The 19,263-nt window shown below is 44.6% G+C and overlaps 1 protein-coding gene across 2 annotated transcripts in view; it reads left to right on the top strand.

The window, feature by feature from the left end:
* The window catches only part of RABGGTB (Rab geranylgeranyltransferase subunit beta), a 231,668-nt gene that overhangs the window by 81,623 nt on the left and 130,782 nt on the right, over positions 1–19,263 (top strand). For both annotated transcript variants that reach the window (XM_085602257.1, XM_085602256.1), the window contains exon 4: positions 3,902–4,007. In XM_085602257.1, the coding sequence (XP_085458383.1) occupies positions 3,902–4,007 (106 nt within the window). The remainder of the gene's footprint in view (positions 1–3,901; positions 4,008–19,263) is intronic.

Genomic DNA, 19,263 nt, shown 5'->3' with positions numbered 1-19,263 from the left:
ACATACATGCACTGCACATTAGATAGCAATATTGATAGCACATTAGCGGATTCCGCAACAACAAGCAATGTAAAACAACTGGCCACACAAATATACAGTGTAATATTACTATGTGACTTCTGGGACATCCAAAAACAATGAACGATGCAATAGGCCTCAAGATGAAAAAGCAATAACCAAAGATAAAGAAACGGAATAAAACACATATAGACAGATCTATCCAATGATATTGTGGCGCCTTACTAAAGGAAAGAATCAACAATATGTCGCTAGTTTCAGGAGCCCACAATAAGAGTCTGCAACTATTGGGATGCTTCCTGAGCGCTAGTTGTCACCAATAACCTGGAGTCCACAGTGGAGACTGCATCTCTGTCCCTAAGCCAGATCGTAAAGGGCTCCTAGATATCTTTTGGGCACGATGCCATGGGCATGAGATTCCAGTAAGTTGCCAGCTGTTCTTGACAATAGGCAATGTCCCGGACCCACTTCAGAACTCGAGGGTGCCTAGGGGCTCCCCAATGTATAGCCAGTCTGTGCTTTGCTAGTAGTAGCAGCATATCAGTAAGGCGGCGCAATCCTGGCGGGGTCTCCCTCACATAGCCCAGCAGTATTACTAATGGAGAACGCTCTAATGTTTGTCCAGTGATGGCTTGTATGGTATCGCATACCCCCCCCCCCCAATATTGAGAGATGGCTGGGCATTCCCATGCTATGTGTTGGAAGGTGGCGTGAGTCCGCCCGCAGCTTTAATTTAAATAGCTGTAAGGGGGTACGGTAATATCGATGTAGGAATTTAAAATGTATACGCCTCAACTTATAGTTTGGGGATAGGTGTTGTATCTCTGAGCAGCAAAATGCCCACTGTACATCTGTGGGCTGGTCTGCCAGCTCCGACCTCCAGTGTTCCAACTCCCTCGGATCAGTCCATGGGGTGTGTGCCTGAGTATGAGTGTAGAACCTGTTGATCAATTTGCGAGGGGATGGTGAGGCCAGTAAGTATTCTAACGGCTGCATGGTAGCAGGGGATGCCGCAAAAGTAGGGTGTAATGCTTTACAGGTGGCCCTTAGCTGATAGTATAGGAACAATTCCAGGACCGGTGCCTGCGCCCCATCCTGACCAGCGGGCGGTTCCTAGAATGTGGCCTGTGGGTAGAGGTCACCTAGCGTTGATATGCCCATACTACGGGCCCGATCTATGGCGCCCGTGTCGGAAGGGAAAATGTTGGTGTGATGCAAGTGGCTAGAAGATGCATATAGTAAAGTGGCATCTGTCCGCTTCCGAAGCCCATCTCACAGTTTCAACTGTGTTGATTTCATTAGAGTTTCTGTTAAAGGGGTATATATAGCCACGTGTCGTGGAATGGGATCAGCTATGTCCTTCTCGGTGGGCACATGGGGTTGAAACGGGACAGGGTGTACCCAATATTGAAGAAATTGTGCATGTGCACTCAGCACATAGAGTTCGAAGTCAGGCACTCCCAGACCACCCTTTGATAGTGGGCGAGTGAGCAAGTCGAGGCTTACCCTGGGTTGACCTCCAGCCCAGATCGTAGCAATCGTTATAGAATGTAGGGATTGAAAGAAAGCTTGAGTCAGTGGTATAGGTATTTTCACGATTGCAATTCTGCCTGCCAGAGTCGGGGGTAGCACGGTCCAGAATTTAACCTTGTCTTCAAACCAGTTGAGTAATCTGCCAAAGTTCATGCACCAAATCTGTTGTAAGTTCCTACCGTACCAGACCCCCTGATACTTCACGATGTCATCCGCACATGTCAGCGGTAATTCCAGTGTGGTGTCCAGTGGGTCATCCGTAGGGGGCAAAGTGGAAGATGTCGTCCAATTTATTTTTATGCCAGACATACCGCCGAAACTGAGTAAATCTCGCAGCACGGGGTTTAGCGTGATTTCATCAGCATACATTGAGATAATAAGATTTCTATCTGTAAAAACCAAACCACGGGTAGAGTGATGCTGGCGAATCCTAGCAGCCAACGGCTCCATTGCCACCACAGACAGGAGTGGTGACAAGGGGCATCCCTGCCTAGTTCTACGGGTGATGGGAAATGGTTCTGAGATTAAACCATTGGCTTGGAGTCGGGCAGTGGACTTGGTATATAATAGGCTGATCAATTGAACCAAGTTAGGGCTGAAACACAATCTGGGCAAGATGGTGAACAAGAAGGGCCACTCCAAAGACTCAAACGCCTTGGTGTCGTCCAGAAATACTGCGACGGCTGGGTGTTTGAGATCAATTTGGTGGAGTATAGGAAAAAAAAGGTGTGCAGGTTATGGGCCGTCGACCTGCCTGGAATAAAACCAGATTGATCCGGCCTGGCGATAAGACATTAACGGATGCAGTCTGTTAGCTATCAATTTAGCCAGAATTTTGGCATCAACATTAATTAACGAAAGGGGTCTGTAAGAGTCGCAGAGGGTTGCTGTCTTATCCGGCTTAAGTAAGGTAATAATTACAGCCTCCCTCATGGTTGGCAACAGTTCCCCAACTTCCAACGATTCTTGATAGGCCCCAAGAAGGCGTGGCGCAAGTAGTTTTGCATATGTCTTACAGTATAGTGTAGTCAACCCATCCAGCCCAGGGGCTTTCCCACTTGGGAGTCCCCTTATCACTTGCGTAATATCATCTACAGTAAACGGTTCATCCAAATATTGCCTATGGGTGGTACTGAGCCATAAGAGTTCTAATGAGTCCAGATAGTCGCCCAGGTTCGGATTGGGTGCCTGCTGCTTGGCAGTGTAGAGAGAAGAATAGAATTTGGTCAGATGTTCATGTGTGGCAATTTGACCTCTGATAGGGGAGGAGTCGTTATCTACAAGCTCAGCAATGAAGTTGGGTGTAGCACGTTGTTTAAGTGCATTTGCCAGGGTTCGCCCTGGCCTATCGCCCTCTCCATAACCCTGTGCCCTAGCATTCTTACTAGAAATCTAGTTTCCCTTTCCGCTTCGGTTTCAAATTTGGATATGGTACTTCGTATAGAAGCTAATAGCTTAGGGTCACCGGAGCTGAAATAGAGGTGGACAGAGTATATTCACTCTAAAATGACTTGGGTGTTGGTGGTGTATTTGGTCATGATACTTGCTGTGATGCTTTGTGACCCACTGACCCCAGCATGATCTTCGTTGGTGTCGCATAAAAGGCTTGTCCCTGGACCAGTGTGCCAGCACTGTGCTTTTAGTATTCTTGTTGAAACTTACGAGGGCTTTTTGCGCTTACATTACTAGACATATTTATTTCAAGAAAATAAAGGGTTTCCTGCAGTAAAGAGATGACCATCTTTTCTTTAATTAACAGTTGTCCCATGACCTAACAAAGGCATTTTACTTTCCCTTCTGCCACGTTTACACACTGTGGATTGTTGGGAATTGTGAAGCTCTGCTTGCTCTTGTTGCTTTACCTCGTTAGCAGACTTTTATAATTATGCACATGGTCGCTGTCAAAAAGGCTCCAAAATGTATGCGGGTGACAACGCTTGTAACGTTAAACTGGACTTTGACCTTGAACTCCATCTAATCATTCATTTTCTGTTCATGTAGATGTTTATTCATATTTTTGCAAGCTTTTGATTCTGAGCTCACTGTGGAACTTTTTTACAATCATATTTAAGTGTTTTCACATAAAATATGCTTGGGTGTTCTACCTGTGTCATATCTTGATGTTGGATAAGGAGGATGGTTATCATTTCAGTGTATTGTTGGGTCAAGGAACAAGTCCCCTTGCTCCTGCCCCCAATTTCCCACATCCAAAAATAGTACTCTGCTATAAAAATGTGAATATAGAATAATGTAGCGTGCAGGGCCTTATTCAGTAAAGTCCATGGTAAAATATAGTTAAGGGAAAAAGTATAGTCTATATCTTATGAATTGTATTTCTTTTCTTTTGCAGATTCTCACTCTGTATGATAGTCTTAATGTTATTGATGTAAAACAAATCGTTGAATATGTGAAGGGCTTACAGCAAGAAGACGGGTCGTTTGCTGGTGACAAATGGGGTAACCTATTTAATCTAGTCTTATTTTCCCTTTAGGTAAATTGTCAGCTTTATAATTGTTTTTAAAAATGGGCTAATTTGTCTTCATTGCTAATTGTTTACTGGTTCGAGTTTAGCATTTTTTCCCCACATTTGACTTGTGCACCACTTTAGTATAAGGGCTTTATATTGAGAAAATACTTTAATCGAAGATGCACTCTTTTTTTATGTTAACAAAATTCTCTACAATTTTCTCCCTCTTCTTTCCCTCTGGTTGAGAATTACCTGCACCACATACGTAACACGTAGAAAAACTTCTGTCACTTAGAAAACTTTTACACTGTCCCAGCCATGGTTCATAAGCATCCTTCAGCCACAAAAAAGCAAACTATAAAGAGGAACATAGGCACAAAGTGGAGTGATAACACCAAATATATAGCACTGTGCTTCTAACCAGTACTATCTTTATTTATTTATTTATTTAGAGTTTTCTATAGCGCGAACCAGACCCAAGGTAGGGTAACAGAGCGCTTTACATAGTGAGCAAGGTATGAGTAGCACATTTAGTAAAAACATAGCATATAGAAAAATAAAACAACGCATACACAGTAAAAACATAGCATAACAGAGTTCGGAGGGTAAAAGAGTATAGAACTGTTCTGAGCAAAGAGTCCGAGATTGTGCACGTTTTCGCTTCGAAATATCAGTGGACGGAGAATATAGACAAGTTTGAGGTTGTAAGCTGACTTGGTGTTTGTGCGGATTTTAAGGGAGGAGTTTGCTCATCGAGAATGATTTTGCTTCCTTTTTGAAGAGGGGTGTCGAGGTGATTTTTCTGATGGATGGTTCCAAATTCTTGGCGCTGATCCAGAAAAAGCTCAGTTGGAAGTTTTAGTCTTGTTGAAACGTGAGGGTTTCAGGAGTAGATTATCTGCACTCCTAGAATGTCTGTTTCCTCCAGATAGTGTAAGATTTTGGGCTAGGTACTGGGGGGTGTTGTGGTGTAACGCCTTGTGAGTGATGCAAGCCATCTTTAGGTGAATACGAGCTTCATAGGGTAGACCGTTGAGTGCCTTTAGGTGTGGCGATATATGGTCAAATTTCCTAGATCCAGTTAGGAGTCTTGCTGCGGCGTTAAGACGGGCTTTTAGAGGGGCGGTAGAAATTTTGGGAAGCCCTGAGAGGGTAGAACATCCATATTCCAGCCTCGATATAACTCTGGACTGAACTGCAGTTTTGAGATCTGGGTTCTCGATGAATGGCTTCATTTTTCTGAGGTAGCTGAGGTGAAAGCGGGCATTTTCAGCCATCAAGTTGATGTGAGCTTGCATGTTAAGGTTCTTATCCAGTGTGATTCCAAGTGATATTGTGGAGTCCACCAACATTGGCATGCAGTTCAGAGCAGTGATCATTTTGGTCCATTCTTTTATTTCCTGGGAGTTATTGGGGGGGGGGGGAGGGGGTAGATTAAAAGAAATTCCGTTTTTTTTTTTAGTTTAGCCATTGGACGTTTTTTTCGAGGACTAGATTCATTGTCTTTCTCTTAAATGGAGGTGATCTTAATGTAAAGTTGGGTGTCGTCCGCGTACATATGGTAGGAGGTGTTCGCCTGCTGAAGTAGGTCGGTAAGTGGTTCGACATATAGGTTGAATAGTGTGGGGGATAGGGTAGAGCCTTGTGGTACTCCCAGTAGGTTAGGTGAGGGGAGAGAGAGAGAGAAAGAATCTTGTCGGTCATGAACGATTGCGTTCTGTTTTCCAGAAAGGATTTGAACCATCGAAGGATTGTGCCAGATAGACCCATCCTGTTTTCTAATCTTCTTAGAAGTTTGTCGTGATTGACCGTATCGAAGGCTGATGAGAGGTCAAGCAGGTCTAGTAGGCAGGTTTCATTGCGGTCAAGAGCTAAGAGGGCGTTGTCTACTATATGTAGGATGGCTGTTTCTGTGCTGTGGCCAGGACTGAAACCCTGGTGGATGTTCAATAGATTGAAGTTTGTGATGTGTTGACTGACTTGTTGCTGAACACATCTTTCCAAGACCTTAGCTAGCATGGGGATGTTGGTTATTGGTCGGAAGTTGTTTGGGTCGGAGGTGTTAGCTGTCGGTTTTTTTAGGATAGGGGTGACTTGGCCAGTTTTTAGGCAGTCCGGGATGTGGCCTTGTGTTAGCGAGGCATTAATGATTTTGGTCCAGAGAGGGGAGATGATATGATAGAGGTGGGGTAGGCAATTTGCTGGGACGGGGTTATTGAAGTGGTTGTTGAGTTTGGTAGTCTCTCTAATTTTGGTGATGTCATTGAGATCGTAAAGTTTGAAAGTAGACCAGTGAGTTATTTTTGGCCAGAGTTCGCTTATGTTGTATCAGGTTAGTGGCTTGAGTGATCTTTGCGGTGGCTAAGTTGATTGCCGCCGTTCTAAGTTCAAATTGGAAGGAATTTGTTTTTGCTGTGAAGAATGAAGAGAATTCTTCACTACTTAAGCTGTGAAGTCGATGTTAAGGGTGAGGATTTGGCCAATTTATTTTTTTCATAATTTCGAAGAGTTTTTATGGTTTATTTTTGGCATTCTCTAGTTCTGATTTGAAGAAGTCTTTTTTTGATTGTAGAATACTTTTATGATATGATTTTCTGGCTTTCCGGAGTAGTTTAAGATGGAGGGGGAGGGATGTTGCCTCCATTTCCGTTCCGTTGATCTGAGTTTGCGTCTCTCATCATTCAGGGCTTCGCTGAACCATGGGTTTTTATCCTTGTCTGGAATTCTTTTGAGTTTCGGCAGAGCGACTTGGTGGAAGACTTTGGTCATCGTGGAGTTCTAATGAGCAGTGAGGGCATTGACGTCTGCCATGTCATTGGGAGGGGGGGGGGGTAAGAGCCTTCTCACATTGGGAGGCAAGGTTGTTCCAGTTAATGTTAATGTTCTTTGTGTCTCTTATCCATTGTTTCGGCTTGATTTGTTGCGAGAGAGTTTACTTGTTAGCGGATGGGATTTAGAAGGTGATAATGTGATGGTCTGACCAGTCACAGGGGGTAATTGGGATCGATTCAATTGTATTTTGTTTAGAAATGAGCACCCTTTGTGTGAGTAGGTTTTGAGATACCTTGGATCAGGGAATGGATCAGGGAATGGTCTGCAAGGAAGGTTTTGAGGGCGTTAACCTGCTTGTCGAGTGGGTTCTCCCAGTGCAGATTGAAATCGCCAAAGAATATGTCAGTGGAATGAGGGGAAGAGTTTGCAGTAATGATTTCCATAAGTTCTGTGAAAATTGTGTTTTGACCTGGAGGGTGGTAGAGTATATGTAGTTTGAGGGAGTGGTTACTTGATGATTTCACAGAAATCCCAAGGTATTCACAAGAGTCAATGGGTTCCGAGTGAAATTTTGAGATTGTGATGTCAGATCGATGTATGCAGGCTAAGCCTCCGCCTATTTTGTGTGGTCTGTCTAATCTAATGATGTTGTAGTCTGGAGGGACAAGAAGGTCTAGGCATGGTGAGGATGATTCCTTGAGCCAAGTTTCTGTGAGGATGATTATATCCATTTTCATGCTAAGGATGAGATCGGCAATGTCAGAGGCGTGTTTAGGGGCTGAACGGCAGTTTAGTAGAAGGCAAGAGATCTGGTTTGAGGAGTTCATTAAAGTAGGCTCCTGATTATAGAGGTTTGGGGTTATAGAGTGAAGATTATTCCGGTTTATTCCTCTGTGGATCGGATGGGATGTTCTGCATGGGTTGATGGAGACTGGGAGGATAGCGTATTCCTCTTTGTCTATGATAGGGCAAGAAGGCGTCTCGTATAGCAGTAGCAGTGTTTGTATTTCCTGGTCTGTTATGTAGTTGGAGAGTTTGCGTGCGCGCAAGTGTCGAATGTTTAGAGGCAGATGGAAGTTGTAGAATGGTTCTGATTTCTAGAATAACGTTTTGTAGGTTCCTGGAGGTGCGGTAAGATTGGGTTTTGAGTGAGTCTTGTTCAATCTGCTGATGTGGCGGGGGAGACAAGATATTGGGTGTTGAGGGAGTCTTATTGTTGTTGGCTCTAATGGTAGTTCTAGGTGAGGGTGTTAGTGCAATGCGTGCTAAGGAAGGAGAGTTGTTTATGTTTCTTTCATCGGTTCTGGGTGTGGGAAGGGGTCGATTTTCTTCAGGAGAAGAAGAGGCAGTGGGGGTAGTAGTAAGGTCCTGATAAGTGTTGCGTGAGGTGGATGAGGGTGTCAGTGCAATGCGTGCTAAGGAGTGAGGGTTGTTATTTCTTTCATCGGTTCTGGGTGCGGGAAGGGGATGGTGAGGAGCTAAGCTATTATTCATCATGGATTCTCTCCAATATTCCGGAAAGGTAGAATATCTCTGCAATGCGTTTCTATTAAAAATAGTATTTTTATATTTAGTCACACTTAACTAGAAAACCAGCAGAATTAGGCACATTTCCTCTGTTTCTTTCTTCTAGCTGCTGCCTTTTCCCCACAGATTCAGGACACCCCCCCCCCCCCCCCCCCCCATCTCCCCCATAATAGATCCCAAGAGGTGCCAGGCTGTGTCATGCACACATTTATGAAAACTCCAAGACTTTAGGAAACCTAAGCTTTTAAGAAATATTCTGTTCTTGTTAAGGATACCGTCAGACGTACTTGTTATGCCCTATTTGTGATACTGTCCCCCTAATAAGAACTTGACACAGACACTTTTTCTCTGTTACCTTCGTTTATTTCTTGATCTGATGACTGTGCTGCATTGTATATGCATTTGAAAAGTACTTAGTCATCAGCTTTGCTAGGTCTTCCCTACGCAACCATGTCAAATAAGTAATTTTTGTCTGTGTGTTCGCCTTTTTGGGTTTCATTCACGATGTTTTCACCTTTTGACAAGTGCTTTTTGTAGGTAGGATGTTTTAGGAAAGATTACCATGTTTGGGTGATTCATCTTTTCGAGACTCACTCCAAGTGGTGTAACCTTTGCAGAAAGATGCTATAGAGGAAGCTGGTGTTACGGGGGAAGCTGTGCACCTGAACTCAGAACTGTGGTGATCCCCAAGAGAACTTCTACAGTGGCCTCTACATTGGAGGCAAGAGTGCGAGTTCCTCTTCCCTTTGTCACACTGCTTCTACCAGTGCTGTAAGACTTCAGGCTACTGATGCCTAAAACTTGAGATGTTGTGCTTATTAAAGAGGCTTTTTGCTAGCATCTCTCGTTGAAGTGACTCTCGTAGGGAGAGTATTCCTAAACACAACTGCTCTAAATATGATTCATCCACTGACTATTGTGCCTTGCCTCCTTCATCATAAGACATGTAAGACATCAATTGATTACATGCTGTTTTTCCATGATTCTGTTTCCAAACAAAAATTCATGATATTTATACATCTTTTTTAAAGAATGCAATCCAAACCACAGGCTCATCTTTTTCCATTCTTTCCAGGCTTTTGGAAAATAAGGTAGCGCTTTCTTAAATCTGTTTTTTTTCACATCTCCTTAAAAAGCCTTCTAAAATAGACATTCAGACCTGTGGAGTCCGATCCATGTTTCAAAAGGAATATCTTCCTTACCATATTCACTACAAGAAAGAAGTTTCATGCTTTTGAATCCCCATAATTTCCATCTTCAGGGAAGAAAAGCAGGATATGGGATCTCTTGGGAAGGAACGTCTGTAAATCATCCAGTGGCGTTCTTAGGACTCAAAGTTCCTAAACTCATCTAGACTTCTGCAGTAGGGATCGAAGATAAGCAATCAGTTTTTTGGAATTTCTCTCTACAGAGAAGGGGGGGTCGTTCGCCAGGGATTCCTCCACGAGCGAACGATAATGTCAACTATATGAATGAAGTGGAAAAAGATAGTTACTCCTTGCCACTGCTGATATCTGACGTGGCCTGTCCCACTTCCTGGTTGGGGATCTCATCTCGTGCACTAGTGGTGCTGCAGAATATATTGGAGGTTCAGCCACGGGTTCCTCGCTTTTTGGTTCTCATTCTGATATTCAAATGATGAAGACAGTGCATATACACTAATATCAATTGGCTTTGGAGAAAAGAAATCCACAGGTTTATGTTCAAAGGTTTAGGCAAAAACAGACCTCATATAGTATGCCCTTCTGGAAATGTCTGCTCCAGTAAGCAAGAACCTAACCCTAAGCAAGCCTTCTGTGGCAGAAGTATGGATAACATTATTTGCCCTATAACTGAAAGGCTGTGCCAAAGCTTTGACTCCATTGTTCTGTCTCCACCAAACTGCACCCCAGCGGGAGGACGTATTTTCAGCAATCTCCCAGCGTGGAAGAAAAGAACAATGTGTATGTGGTTGCCAGATATTGTTCGGAAAGGATATGAAATTGTGCTTACAAATTTGCCTCACCTCAGATTCAACCGAATGGGATGAATTCTCTGATGTTAGATCAGACTCCCTGCTGGAGAAGTGAGCAGTATAGCCATTCTGAGACCTAATTGGAACAGTAGAGTGTATTCTTCCTGTTTCCTTATCAAGAAAAAGTCTCAGATGGAGTTTCATCCTATCCTTGACCATAAGAACAAGCAGATGCAATGAGGGAAAACCTGAGGATATTGGCTATTCAGCAATATTTTGTTCTTTATCAAGTGGATTTTTATATGTGCTGTAGACCTGCACAATACCTTTTTTTTGTTTCCCAACTTGTACAAATTGCAGGTACGTTTCTCTATTTCAAAGTAGGCAAGAGTCGATTTCAATACAGGGTCCTGCTTTTTCGTCTAAAATTTGATTCCTGAGTCTTTTTATGGTGTATGGCCATTTTTCCAGCCTTGATATACCCATATTTACTCAAATGGCATATGAAAGTTTCTTCACATCAAAGGCTCCTTCAGGATCTGCAAGTGCTGACGAGAATCATCACTACAATGAACCCTCCATTTGCTGCTTGGTAGTGGAGTTAAATACGACAAAAGGAAAAGCCAATTGCAGGAGAGAATATTTTTGCCATTTGCCTTTAACTTAGTCTGGCTTAGTCAGCTTAAATTAGACAAGTGATGTCTTGTCTGGCCTTGAGTTTCTCCGTCTCTCTGGTATAGGATGCAAAGCTGAATGTGAGATTTTTTTCAGGAATGTCTGGATGACGTTTGGTGCCTCAAATCAGGGAAATGGAATGGCAAATTGCAGATGTTCTCCATAGCCTTGCAGTCATTGCAGTGGTGGTACTGGAAATTCTACCTGATGGAGTTCATTTTCACCTAACAAATATTTCTCAAATGTGAGCTAAGGAAGCATTGCTGGAATGCTGGGGTACTCATGTGGACAATCTGACAACTTAGGGTTTGTCATCTCTGATCCTATGGTGGAAAAGAAATTAAATGCCAGATCAACACGTTGGACCTGAAGGTGGTTCATCGGATAAGACCCAGGGTTCTTTACAACTGTCCAAGTTTTTGGATATTTTTTTAATCTTCTGCACCCATCGTAAGCAGTTTTTAGAGCACGGCATAGCACAGAAACTGCCCTGCTGGGAATCACTGACTGATTAAGATGAATCTTGATTCTGGTCATAACCTCGCCTTGATTTAGTTAGATCTGTCTGCTGCGTTTGACACTGTTTCACATGAAATCCTGCTCCATCTTCTTGAATCAGTTGGAGTGGGAGGGGCGGTATTAAGGTAGTTAAGATCTTTTCAGAACCATAGAAAACAAGCTGTGTGTATGAAGCTCTTTTACTCAAAGGTAAATAATCTAAGATGTGGTGTGCTGCTGGGCTCTGCATTCAGCTGCACACCTTTTAACATTAACTTCTCCACTTGCCTTTTGAATAGAATCATTTGGCATTAAAAAAAATTCATACGCAGATGACACTCTGCTACTACTTACCTATGAGGGTGATTATGCTTAAGATACGGAAACTTTCTCAGTATGCATAGAGGAGGTGATGAAATGGCTGAGTTAACTGCAGTCCTTGTAACCCGGATAAAACCGAACTTTTGCTTTTTGGTTCCAATCCACTACCAGGTTGGATAAGTGTTTGGTCAAACTGTTGTCCATTTCCTTACCCACCTACGGAAGGGGCTTGGAACCTGGGGGTGTTTTTTGATGATTATCTTTCTTTTAAACCCCAGATTTCCTCTGTAGTGAAATCCTGCTTCTGGTTACTAAAGATGTTAAGAAAATTCTTGAATTTTCTTCTTTGGGAAGCTAAAAAATCACTGGTCCAGGCTGGATTATTCTAACAGTCTCTAACTTGGAGTTTCATAATACATAGATTTGCATGTATTACAGTACACTGCAGTCCGTCTTCTGTTTAAACTGTCTAAACACTCCTTGGTGTCTCACTCCTGCAATCAATTGTATTAGTTGCCGGTGAGTAAAATAAAGTTCGAGGCATATGAGCTGCAGATCACACACTTAGGATAAGATCGCCATCTGGTGTTGGGCTCGGATGATTGCAGGTTGTTGTTGTCTTCGGAAGAAGCCTTTTGGTCACGAGATAGGTGACTCCTCCTCTGGACAACAGTGCGCATGGGCATCCACTCCATCCTCAGATTGTTTTTTTCCGCCATTGGGTTCGGATGAACTTTTCCACTCCGGCTGAAAACTTCTGAAAATCTAGCTTTCGAAACGGAAAACCTTTACAACTCGACGTTGAAATACAATCGGACCGGTTCCAGATACGGCTCATGGAAAGGACACCTTTTAAAAAATGTCCCCAATGTGGAGCAAAGTTCCCCCACAGTGACCACCACGAGGTCTGCAACCTGTGTCTCTCGCCGGAACATAACGAATCCAGCTGTCCAGCCTGCGCTGCATTCTGCTCCAAGAAAACCATCCGGGACCGAAGAGCTCGACGCCATATCATGGCGAGACCAGCTCCAGAACCAGAGGACATCTTTGCCCAGGATGTCCCGGAAGACGATTCCGAAGACCTCCAAATCGTATCCGAAGCAGACGATTCAGATGACCTCATCACTCCGGGGCAACGAGTGAGTACCAATGCCCCTACCCCAAACCCCCAAAAAAGGCATTGGTCAAGACTCCGCCAGCTGGCCCCAGTCGCAACCGAAAATCGTCTTCAGAAGCCCCGCCCTCGGGCTCGGCTCCGAAGACATATAAGCCTACAGGTGGCTCGGGCTCGAGCAAACCACATGTTATTGTGCCCACAATACCTTCGGCACCGAAGACTCAACACCTCTCGGCACCGAAGCAGGCTCCGAAACCATCGAGGCCGAAATCTCCACCGGCACCGAAACAATCATCGGTACCGAAAAGTCTGTCTAAAGTCCAAAAAGACTCTACCGATCATCCAAAACATAGATTGGAACCGAAAAAGTCGGCACCAAAGCCACTTTCGGACAATGAAGAAATTTTTCGCCCTGATCCCACGCAAAAAAGGATTTATATCAATCCGAAAACCGGACATGTCACCGCTGTGCCATGCAAGAAAAAGAAGCTGGACACAACACCTCCTCCAGCTCCCATAAAGAAGAAGGACTTCGCCACCTCACTCATTCGTCCTTCCTCTCCTATATCGCCTCTCATCCCACCCCCCTGCCCCCATCTCCTTCTCCTCTACCATCTCCTTCACATACACCACCTCCACAGGATGATGATGACTTAGGGGGAGGGGGTGTTCCGGATGACCTTAATGATCCTAATGATCCTTTCACACTCCCGGATACGGCACCCTTATATGACTGGGCTTACCCTTTACCTGATATTCCTGATCCCACTACATACCCCTCCAAACCCTCCCCTCCAGATGACCACCTAGGGTTTGGGCAGCTGATAAACAGGGCGGCGCTTTTCCATGGCGTCACCATGCACTCAGATACACCCGAAGAAGACTTTCTTCTGGGCACATTCGAACAGTCCCAAAAATCAGTTCAGATCTTGCCCATGATTAAGGGAGTCATAAAACACGCCACAGAGGTTTTTAAAGACCCTGTTAGAGCTAGGGTTCTTAACCCCCGAATTGAAAAAAAAATATAGACCTGCCCCACAAGATCCCGCGTACATTAAAGCACAGCTTCCTCTAGACTCTTTAGTAGTTTCAAACGCAAGGGCTAACTCCCAAACAGGAGACACACCACCCCCAGACAAACAGTCCAAGTTATTAGAGGCCTCAGGCAAAAGAGTTGCAGCACAAGCTGCCAACCATTGGCGTATTGCCAATACACAAGCCCTATTAGCCCGATATGATAGGGCTCATTATGATCAGTTAGAAGATCTTTTACAATACCTACCAGATCAGTACAAATCCCAGGCCAATGACCTCATCCAAGAGGGAAAACTCATATCTAACGCATCAATCAAATATGCACTAGACGCCGCGGACACTGCTTCTAGGGCGGTCAATACAAGCATACTACTTAGACGCCATGCATGGCTACGTATTTCAGGCTTTAAGCCGGAAGTACAAACAACAATACTTTGTCAACCATTCAACCAAGAGCAACTATTTGGGCCCGCATTAGATACTGCACTTGAGAAGATGAAAAAAGATAACAAGACTGCTAAATCAATGGGAGCATTACAGTCTCCACAACTGCGAGGCTCCTTTTGATGCTCCTTTTATAGGGGAGCCTCCAAAAATGTTGGAACAGACACCTCTTCCACTTTCAAAACCTCCGCACAAACATCCCCTAACAGAGGATATTTTAGGGGAGGATATAGGAGAAACGACACCAAGGGCCGAGGTCGGGGCAGTACCAACACCCGCACCTCTCCAGCCACTAAGCAGTGACTTGCCTCCACTCCCCCCAGACCATTCCACTCCGGTCGGGGGAAGACTCCAACAGTTCCTACCTGTCTGGAATTCCATTACAACAGACAAGTGGGTAAGACAAATTATCCAGTTTGGTTACTGCCTCGCACTCACAAACACCCCCCCACACATACCACCCAAACACCGTCCAATGTCACCACACCATCTTACACTCCTCAAACAGGAAATTCGGTCCTTGCTTCAAAAACACGCAATAGAACCAGTTCTACTCCAACATCGGGGGACAGGAGTATATTCTCTATACTTCCTAATTCCCAAAAAGGACGAGACCTTAAGACCCATACTCGACCTCAGACTACTAAATCAGAACATACACTCAGATCACTTCCATATGATCACTCTCCAACAAGTCCTCCCACTACTTCAACAAGACGACTTACTTGCCACATTGGACCTAAAGGACGCATAATTTCACATCCCCATGCATCCTGCACACAGGAAGTACCTAAGATTTGTGGTAGACGGACAGCACTATCCGTTTACGGTCCTCCCATTCGGAGTAACAACTGCACCCAGGGTATTCACCAAATGCTTAGCAGTAGTGGCAGCGCACCTCAGGAGACAACAAATCCATGTCTTCCCGTATCTCGACGATTGGCTCATAAAAGCTAATACTTTCGACAAATGCGTTCTCCACACTCACCGCACTATTCAAACCTTACACAACTTGGGATTTACCATCAACTATCCCAAATCTCAACTGCAGCCCTCCCACATACATCAATATCTGGGAGCCACCATAAATACTTCCAAGACCATAGCTTATCCCAGCTCAGCCAGGATAGCCAACATACAAAACCTCATCTTAAAATTTCAAACTCAACACTCTCTTCCAGCAAAAGTGTTTATGCAACTGTTAGGCATGATGGCGTCATGCATCTCCATAGTGCCTCACGCACGACTTCAAATGCATCCCTTGCAAGAATGTCTAGCACAACAGTGGAACCAGGCTCACAGACAACTTACCAATCTGGTGTTGGTGGACAGTCGCTCACTTCGCTCACTGAAATGGTGGAACACCATCAACCTGTCCAAAGGGCGACCGTTCTTAGAGCCTCTTCCACAAGTAGTGCTGACAACCGACGCATCTCTCACAGGGTGGGGAGCCCATCTCCTTCAACACACCACTCTGGGCAGATGGACCACTCAACAAAAGCTGCTCCATATCAATCACCTAGAACTCCTAGCAGTGTTCCTAGCACTGAAATCCTTTCAGGTATATCTAAGGAACAAAACTGTCCTCATCCGCACAGACAACATGACGACCATGTATTACATACAAAAACAGGGGGGGGGACACATTCTCTCCAACTGTCCCAACTCGCACAGAACATCTGGAGATGGGCAATTCCCCAAAACATCTACCTGCTAGCGGAACACCTTCCAGGGGTTCACAACCAGGTTGTCGATCTCCTAAGTCGACAGACACAGCAAATCCACGAATTGGAATTACACCCCAAAGTCCTACTCCCATTCTTCCAAAAATGGGGCCAACCAGACATAGACCTGTTCGCCACACACAAACGCAAAATGCCCAACCTTCGCCACCAGGTTTCCACACCCACAGTCGAAGGGCAATGTAATATGGATAAACTGGTCAAACAGATTTGCGTACGCTTTTCCGCCTCTCCCACTCATTCTATTTGTGGTATGCAAGCTCAAACAACAGTCTCTAAAACTGATTCTAGTAGCTCCCACTTGGGCACGCCAACCCTGGTTCACGACACTTCTGGAACTATCGCTAGTTCCACATCAAAAACGCCGCCTTTCCCCGGCCTTATTAACCCAGAACCATGGAGAAATCAGACACCCAGATCCACAGCAACTGAACTTGGCGATCTGGGTCCTGAAGTCTTAGAGTTCGGTTACCTCAATCTCCCACCAGACTGTATGAATATCATAAAAGAAGCTAGAAGACCTACTACTAGGGCATGTTATGCTGCAAAATGGAAAAGATTTGCCATTGATTACACTAACAATAATATACGTCCACTGGATGCTTCCATCCAAAACATTATTTGCTATTGACTACACTTGCAAAGATGCAATTTAGCGTATTCCTCCATACATCTACACCTGGCAGCGTTAGCAGCCTACTTACAAAATCGACAACACTTGTCGCTATTTAGGGTACCAGCCATCAAAGCCTTCATGGAAGGTCTCAAAAGAATTATTCCTCCCAGACTACCACCTTCTCCAGTGTGGAATCTTAATATTGTTCTAACAAGGCTCATGGGCCCTCCATTTGAACCTATGCATAAATGCGAACTACAATTCCTTACATGGAAAGTGGCTTTCCTTATCGCAATCACATCCCTGCGAAGGGTAAGTGAGATACAGGCCTTACCTCTTGAAGAACCATTCCTACAACTACATCGTAACAAGGTGGTTCTTAGGACAAACCCAAAATTCCTACCAAAAGTCATTTCCCCTTTCCATCTTAACCAAACAGTCGAGCTGCCAGTCTTCTTCCCTAATCCAGACTCAGTAGCTGAGAGAGCTCTTCATACCGTAGATGTTAAAAGAGCCTTACTTTACTACATCGACAGAACCAAACCTTTTCGCAAAACCAAACAACTGTTTGTGGCTTTCTCTCCACCACATAAAGGCAACCCCATTTCAAAATCCGGTATAGCCAGGTGGATTGTTAAATGTATCCAAATATGTTACCAAAAAGCTAAGCGCACTCTTACAGTTCCCCCTAGAGCGCACTCCACACGTAAAATAGGGGCTTCCATGGCATTCTTAGGGAACATTCCCTTAGAAGATATTTGCAAAGCAGCCACATGGTCTACCACACACACCTTCACTAAACATTACTGTGTTGATGTGCAATCCAAACAACAAGCTTCCGTAGGCCAAGCTGTCCTAAAAACTCTATTCCAAACTGCTGCAACGGATACAGGTGACCACTGATAGGGGAGTCACTGCTATATAGTCTATCCTAAGTGTGTGATCTGCAGCTCATATGCCTCGAACGGAATATGCTACTTACCAGTATGCATCTGTTCTTGGCATGTAGAGCTGCAGAGCCACACAAACCACCCACCTCCCCGGGACCTGTATCTGTTCCAGCATCGTCTTAATTAGACGTTACACATGGACATCCTTTCTCTTTATTCTTATACACTCCATTTCCCATCATGGCGAAAAACAATCTGAGGATGGAGTGGATGCCGATGCGCACTGTTGTCCAGAGGAGGAGTATCTCGTGACCAAAAGGCTTCTTCCGAAGACAACAACAACCTGCAATCATCCGAGCCCAACACCAGATGGCGATCTTATCCTAAGTGTGTGGCTCTGCAGTTCTACATGCCAAGAACAGATGCATACTGGTAAGTAGCATATTCCTTATTTTAAAACTCTAACTATTGCACACTGAGCCTTCTACAAGGTTGGACTAAAATATCTGACCGAATGGAAAAATACTGCCCCTCTAGAGCATTGCACTTGCAAAATGCAAGGCTGTTAGAAGTCCTCTGGGTTAAGAGGAAGAGATTAGGTGCTCTGCCTTTTCTGTACTATCTGCCAGGAGTTGAAAGAAACTTCCTTCTCAGCTTAGATTAATTTCAGATGAGACTGCTTTCTGAAACTAAAAATCCATCTGTTTAGCCTATAAGTCTGTTTATTCCTTCCCTTCTTTTGCCTCCGCTCCAGGACACACTTTTTTTGTTTGTGAAAAAATATGTATTTGCTTTTAAAAATTTGCACATATGAACAATGAAATCATGAGTACACGATACCAAGTGATCGATAAAAATTCACAGTTGGTGTAAGACAGAAAATATTACAACGCTTCCTCAGAAAGAGAGCACTATCTGATTTCGCAGTGTTACATATATACATGTGCTGAGGGTCACATCAGAGTCAACCATCCTTTTCCAGAATAGATCAGATAATACAAGTATCTGAAAGAGACACGTTGGTGATAGATTCCTTACCTTAGAATATCCCCAGGCGTCAGACTGGATCCGGAAAGTTTTCGTCTGCAGTACCCCTGCGCGTCGCTAGGTGTCATCGTACGGCTCCGCGTAAGTCGCTGGCGTTGTAGCCGCCACAGCTACTTCGACGCGCGCTGACGTCAGTTCTTTAGTTTTCCGCGCAGCAGCGCAGATCTGAGAGAAAGCGGTACCCCTCGTTAAAAGTTTTAACTTGGTTTCTGATAACTTGTTTTGTCGTATACTTGACTCCTGGTACAATAGAGATGCCCAGGTTTAAGTCCTGTAGGGCCTGCCGTCGAAACATGTCTGTATCGGACCCTCACGACGTGTGTCTGCTTGGGGCACGCCCATGACCCCAAGGCGTACTCCGATTGTCGAGCCATGGCGCCGAAAGCTTTGTGGGAGCGTTCCCTAAAGTTGTTTGAGGTCCGGCAATCGGTTCTGCGCCGATCAAGGTCCCGATCCCGTGGGAGGTCAAGGGACCGGTCGCGGAGCCATCAGCATCGCTCGTCGGAATCCGGGACAGGTAAGTCTAGGCACCATAAAAAGTCGAAGGTGCGATGTCACTCTTCCTCTACCCCTCACCGGTTGCGGGACACGGTGGAGGGGGCGGGCG

This window comes from Triturus cristatus, chromosome 4_2 (genome assembly GCF_964204655.1).
Source record: "Triturus cristatus chromosome 4_2, aTriCri1.1, whole genome shotgun sequence".
In the NCBI taxonomy this organism is placed as follows: Eukaryota; Metazoa; Chordata; class Amphibia; order Caudata; family Salamandridae; genus Triturus; species Triturus cristatus.
The sequence above is the reverse complement of the archived record's forward strand: the minus strand, read 5'-3'. Positions and strand labels throughout refer to the sequence as shown.